At 41.0% G+C, this 6726-nt stretch overlaps 1 protein-coding gene across 1 annotated transcript; it reads right to left on the reverse strand.

Moving 5' to 3' along the window:
• Window positions 1-1019: 1019 nt before the first annotated feature.
• On the reverse strand, window positions 1020-6596 carry LOC140948475 (rab proteins geranylgeranyltransferase component A 1-like). The gene is made up of 7 exons (XM_073397718.1): window positions 6537-6596; window positions 6240-6306; window positions 6073-6145; window positions 4393-4538; window positions 2208-3586; window positions 1663-1814; window positions 1020-1424 (listed from the first exon to the last, which is right to left on the reverse strand). Exons 1-7 carry the CDS (start codon window positions 6583-6585, stop codon window positions 1086-1088), a joined length of 2205 nt encoding a protein of 734 aa, XP_073253819.1. The 5' UTR covers window positions 6586-6596; the 3' UTR covers window positions 1020-1085.
• Window positions 6597-6726: the final 130 nt, after the last annotated feature.

The raw sequence follows: 6726 nt of genomic DNA on the forward strand, positions 1-6726 counted from the left end.
TGATTGGTCAACAACCATGTGCTATGACCTATTAGGGTTGGTTCACAGTTTGTCTAATTGACCGAGATTACTTTGAGTTGGTCAAGCGTCGGTAAAAAAGCAGAAACTGTTTATAAGTGACATCAAAAATTAGTTTTGTGGACGCGAAAAACCGCGAAATCAGAAAAACAAAAAATTTGAGATGCAATTACGCTGTGTACGTGCTCGATGGAGCTACACATGGCCTTTGCTCTGAGGTTTCTGCACTTTCGCTAGGGTTATCGGTCGTTTCGATACAAGCTAATTCCTTCGAGGTGTAGATAGTTTCACGTAGTTAGCTTAAAGAACAACGAATATTCACCCAAAATATTTTTCTTGTTCAATTACAAACTTTACTTAAAGTGATCAAAATTTTTGCGCAATTTCACTGCTTGAGTTTGTATCGAAACGACCGGTTTCCTTCGTCAGTATTCTGACCAGCAATACAACTGTTAACGAGATAAATGAGTTAACTAACTGTTCTACGTTCGCCAGTGGGTCCGCCCATAAGCTACCTACTACAAGGCAATTACAAGGATTTGTTTCCCGAGGAATATCTTTTTTATCCTGCACATTTTATCGTATTAACATAGAAACAGAAAAATGTTTCAATCGAATAGTCACACCATAAGAATTCATCCATAGTAAATCAGTCTTTAAACCTTTCAGGTTATTAAACAGAGTTATGTAATCAGTCTCACTGGACGAGTACAGTGACAACCATGAAATCATTTCGCTATTAAGTCTTGCCGCTGCGCATCTGTTTCGCTACAGTGACAACATAAAAAGTGTGAATTCAGCTGAAACATCATCCTCTAGTTTCTCCTGTATATCCTCATTTTCCTGTGAATCGTAAAATGAGCTTTAGTTGAAGTATTATTTCAGACATCAGTTACAAAATCAAGTGATTGACCAAACTGTCAAATTGAGAAATGACTTTTTGGCAAATAGAAGAAACGAACGGTGAGCTGAAGCAATTTGGCTACAGATTCACTTCAACCTTCGAATCTTGAGGCACAGTCACTGCTATTGACTGACAGCGTCATTCAGTGGAATGATTGACAGCTTCATTCATTGCGGGATTGTTTGCTTTCCTGATCATCTTCCCTTTGTTCCTGAGATGCACCCGAAGCAGGACCCTCGTCTTTAACACCTGCATCTCCTTCGCCTCGCCCATCAGCACCTTCGCTGGTTACACAATCCTGCTCCTCCACCATCGCTGCTGATGAAGACTCTTCCTCTGTACTTTCTTGCACCACAGCATCAGCCTGTGCTTCACCTTCAGGCTCGGCCTCGGCATTTTGATTCCCATCTTGTAAGAAGTCATCAAGTATAATATCTTCAGGATTTGGAACTGCTTGAAGAAACTCTTCATCAGGACAAATTTTTTCAAACACTTGTTTTGCCTGTTAAGGGAGAATTAAAAAAAATCTGTCACGAAGTTGATGCAAATGAAATCACCAGGTAGCATTACCAGTAAAAATTAAAAAACAGATTTCCCGACCCTTTCACATACGAGATTGCGAGCAGTCTCTTATTGTTTTCTCTCGTCTTGTCCCGATCCCTTATTGTAACGTCACTGTTTGCAACCTCGCTGGCTGGGATAAGAACTGGACGGATTTAAAGAGAAAAGGCGGAAAGTACCTGTTGCAGTGCTTCTCCAAATCCTAACGTGTTTCCAGGCAGCAAGAGAGCATGGACATTTGACGGTAGGTCAGTAAAGCATGTGGGATCAGGAGTTGCTTGGTTAAAATATAACGACCATAATGCTGTTGGCTTGTCACTTGTCATAACACCTGTTGGGACACAGTGTTTAATAACAAAAATTTAATAGGTTATGTGAATCACAGCACTTACGTACATCAATGAATAGTATTACAAATTCAGTAGCCTGAGAAAAAAGCCGACATTTCGTGATGCCGCCATTGGTTCCCCTGTGAAACAACGTCTGAGGAACGAGTGTAGAAATTCCATACTGATGACGTGTCACTACCTAGATCTGGGTAGTGCTTCTGATTGGTTGAAGGAAATTTCCATTGTGGTATGACCAATCAGAAGCACTACCCATATCTGGGTAGTAATACGTCACGATTTGCTTGTGTTGTGAATGACATCAAGTTTCTATCATATTTTTTAGCATCATTTCCCACATCTGTAGCTAACAAATCCTATCATAATGTTGATCTCACCTTCAGAGGGAAAATAGAACAGTTTCTCTGCTGTTGCTTCCAAGTCATCCTTTGCTGAAGAAGACCCTTGGCAAACTAAATGGACAACATAAAGGCCCTTGGGACAAGCCATAGTGGTTGGGCCCAACTCTATAACTCTCACAGGTTCTCCTCCAGGTACTGAAGGTGGCACAGAGAGGACAGAGATAAACTCCTCTTCAGACGGTTTGAGAGAACTGCAAGTTATAAATACTGCTCGAGAAACAAACTGTTCACAATCCTTTCTGAAACGTTTTGGCACATAGGAATGTCCGAGTATAAGCTGTTTACATTTCAGTAGCTGATTGTTTGAGATTACTCCTGTGCATTCATTGTTTGCATTGTTGATTGTGATGCCTGATGCATCTCTTCTGAGGCAATATAATCCACCGAACACTGCACACATTCTACAAAACGCTTGCGGCATTTCTCCGGCACCATAGAGTGGCCAAATAAAAGGTGTGTTTCCATATCGTCCCAGCGACTGAAGAAAACCTTGTGTTGCTTTGAGACCTTGCAGAGTTGGCGTTTCTAGTTTGACCATTGCTATGGCATGGATTATAAAGTGCTGCAAGTTAGGGGTCAACCTACGAGACTGCAGAAATTCAGCATAGGGTCGGTCTTCATAACCCTCATACTGATCTTTTTGTTGTTCAAAGTCAAGGCAGAAAGTTAAGAATTTCATAAGCATTCTTTTCTCCACAATGGATATCACACTGCTGCTGAAGACGTCAGCTCTAGAGCATGGTACTTCCTCAACTTTTCCATCCATGTACGTCAATATCCTGGTGACAGATTTAAATTCTGCATAATGACTGATATTTGCTGAAATCAAAGCTTCCACGAGTGGCCCTCTGGAGAAGAGAACTTTAGGAGCTACGTCGATATTAAATCGTCTCCAATAGGGCTTTAAATCATCATAACTCATGTTTACACTAATGGGAGGCTTTGTTTCATGTCTTTCTCTTGGTGGTAGTACAAAAGGAATTTCTGGCAGGTCTCCTGAACCTACTTCAGTAGGTACTGCAACTTTATTTTCTACCTCTGGCACCTCATTGACACCACTCTCAGCACTTGCTACAGTCTCATTCACTGTTTCTGACTGGTCATATGATTTTCCTTCCTCTGAGCCCTCTAAGGCTCTTGATGATGCATTGCTCTCTTCAGCATTTGAGTCTGTTGGGGCTCTAGCATCTTGTGATGTTTCAATTTTGATAGCTGCATCTGATTTCCCAGTTTCACTGGATTCTTTATGTTCCTGAAGCTGAGAGGAAACAACTGTGGGCTTAAGAGCATCTGTACCTTTTACTTCCTGGTTTGTGACTTGTGGATCTACTGTATCTTGTTGTGGCAGTTTCTTACTGAAAAAATGAAAAAAATGAGAATACATCACACCAAAATAAATGCACTGTTTATCTGCCACTTTCTTACCTGTCTGAAAAAATAGACTTAGGGGGTGTTTACACGACACTGGGGCGACTTTCGCGCCAGAGCGAGTTCACTCCGGTTCCCTCTCATAGCTCTATATTTGTTTACATGATACCACCACAAAATGTCATGTTGGCAAGAGTCACCCCGGCGTGAGTTCACCCTGGTTCTTATACCGGGGTGAGAATTTCACTCCGGTACAAATTCTCGCAGCGGTATTATGTAAACGCGAAACAACCACCGTACCCGTTTCGGTGTGAAATCGGTCTGCCGGTAGACTGGAATGGGTAGCGCATGCGTAACGTTTGCGATTTTGAATCGCACGTGTATTTTAACAACATGAAGTGTACCTTCAAATAACGAGATATGAAATGACCCAGTCATCATGTAAACGCGATGCAAAATCAAAAAGTCATCCCGGTATGAAACTCACGCCGGTGCGAGTTTTCTCAGGTAAACACCCCCTTAAGACAGGGATAAGGATATGTCTCTATTCAGTGATTTCTTTTGTGTCCTTGGCTAAGTGTCAAGGACAGTAATAGAAACCTCTTTTTTACCCTTTCACTGGTTCACGGTAAAAAGTTAGGGTTAGGTTTAGGGTTGGCCCATGATCTCAAGTCAAATATTTCTACCTTTAGGTTACAAGCAAACAGAGCAGAGGGCAACTTGAAAGAAAATCTAAAAGTTTATTGGAAGTTACTTCTCCCCAACACCCCTTATTTAATAAATCAACACTAACCTAAAGAATGACTTGACCACTACATTACTAATTTCACTTGAGTGGCTGGGGATTGGAATTGAGTGCGTACCAGCCTCCAGCTTTGGTTCTTCATCGGGCTTTGCACCAGTCTCCTCTTGTTCATTTGCGGCTTCCTTGCAATCAACCTTATTTTAAAAATAAAAACAGGTGGTTGTCACAAGGTGAATCTCAAAGTTTAGAAACATGATTCAGGGAGGGTTGAACACTAAGAAATCACGGCTGCCTTTGCCTCTTATGTAGTCTTCTGTCCCTTAACAGTTGGTTCTGCTTTTTCTTGCCACACTTGCTTCTTTCTGAAACAGCAAGGTACTAGCTGGTGAACTAATCAAGGGAGAAGTTACTTGCTGGTAATAGTAGAGCCCAGTAACGTGAAGTTATCAGTGACTTCAAGCACTAAGCTATTGATGCTGATTGATGGAAGTGCACACATGTCCTGACCAATGATGGCGGTTTTCTTAATGCTGATACAATTGAACCTCCATGTGTGACCATCTTTGTAAGCAACCACCTCCCATAAGCGACCGCCTATGCAAAACACCAAAACTTTCCCAGTCAAAGCCTTACAGTAACAGTAACTGTTGGAACCTCTAGTAAACAACCACCTCCTGTACGCGACCACGACCACTTATTGTGCCTGAAAGTTTAATAATCTTCCATTGTTTTTAACCTATTGTAAGTGACCACTTGACGCATTGTCTGATCTCTATGTTCGCTGTGCCCACTATGCTACTTAGAATACATAAAGAACTTTAGTAACAACATGGAACTACACATGGTGTTACTTAGAAATATCTTCCATAAAGTAAGGATGTGCCCATGCCCTTCCTCCCCACATGGTTCGATTCCTTTAAACGAAAACCTCCCATCAGCGACTACTAACTCTTTGCATTTTGGGTGGTCGCTTATGGGAGGTTCAACTGTAATGAACCCAAACTCTCCATAGGCATGTGCAAACTGGTTGATCTGCTGCTCAATACCCTTCTCTCTATGCGCGGTCAGAGCTACATCATTGTCAAATAACATTTCCTTCATCAAGAGTGCATGGACCTTAGCCTTTGCCCTTAAGTACAATAATTCGCAAAGCCTACACCACAGATGAAACTAAACTCTGATCTTGACACTGCTTTGCACACATTACTAACCAAGGATTATATATATATATATACAGGGTGCAAAGAAAGTCAGTTTTGCAGCCTGCCATTCGGGCAAGTTGTAGCTAGCATGTACTAGCCCACAAGTCATTTAAACTAGCCCCAAAACCCTTTTTGATTAGCAGGATTGATTACAATCCTTCTGTAATTTGCCCTTTGGGCAAGTTAAGAACAAAAATCACTTGCCCAATAGCAAAATCCACTAGCCCCAGGCTATCCGACACAACTTTCTTTGCACGCTGATATATATGTGACACAGGCTACGGATGGAACAACTTCCCATCACTTCTGGTTTAGGTGGTCCACTTTTGAAACTGGCATTTAACTATCATTTTTCATGAAAACATTTGGGAATTTCGATATAGAAAAGAATACCATTTACCAGCTAGACCAGGGGTATAAACACCTTAAAATAGGAAATAACGAAAGCAAGAATAGCCAGGGTTGGAATTTTAATTATTTGAGAGAGATCCCCATTCGATTCACCGGTTGCATTATAATTACCCACCTGATTTAGCTCGATCCATTTCAGCAAACTTTCAAACGTGAATGTTACCCATTGATCAGAGTAATAATCATTCCTATAACAAGAATCTTGGAAGATCAGTATAAGCTTAAATGTGCAAATGTACGGAACTAGCGATTAAACATTAACGAATTTACGTATTAACTGACCTGTCTAAATGGAGAACTTTCATACCAATTCTTGATAATGCAGCTGCCACAACAGATTCAGGGAAACCTTTCATCGGGAAAGAATGCAAAAGCGCTTTAAAGACAGCTACGATAAGACTGTGACACATGAAAGGAGCATTGATTTACATCCATGCATTTTGTACCAATATTATTTTAATATTTCACCGATTTTCTCTTTACATTTTATTCCAGCATCTGCCAGTAAGATCTCGGGAATAAAAAGTTAACATCAAACTCTCTCATATCATCTACAGCGTTAAATTAAATACTGTGTACCTGTTCCCAAAACGATAACGTCGAAATCTTCAGGCAGCTCGTCCGCCATTTTGACACTTCCGTGCCATACACAACAGAAGATCTGATTGGTTGGTGGGTCTAATCCAATCAAATTGTCTCTTAGATGATGTCATTTAGCGGAGGTCCCAGTGTGCAATTGATCGGATGAGTGAAAACTACATGTATTTTA

The sequence above is a fragment of the Porites lutea genome, chromosome 9, assembly GCF_958299795.1.
Source record: "Porites lutea chromosome 9, jaPorLute2.1, whole genome shotgun sequence".
NCBI classification, from domain to species: Eukaryota; Metazoa; Cnidaria; class Anthozoa; order Scleractinia; family Poritidae; genus Porites; species Porites lutea.

Coding starts and splice junctions, on each gene's coding strand:
- LOC140948475 (XM_073397718.1), bottom strand. CDS start 6,585: ATGGCGGACGAGCTGCCTGAAGATTTCGACGTTATCGTTTTGGGAACA. Junction 3,587..4,392: donor GTGGTCAAGTCATTCTTTAG/GTTAGTGTTGAT, acceptor TCATTTTTTCAG/TAAGAAACTGCCACAACAAG. Junction 1,815..2,207: donor GTTCTATTTTCCCTCTGAAG/GTGAGATCAACA, acceptor GTGTCCCAACAG/GTGTTATGACAAGTGACAAG.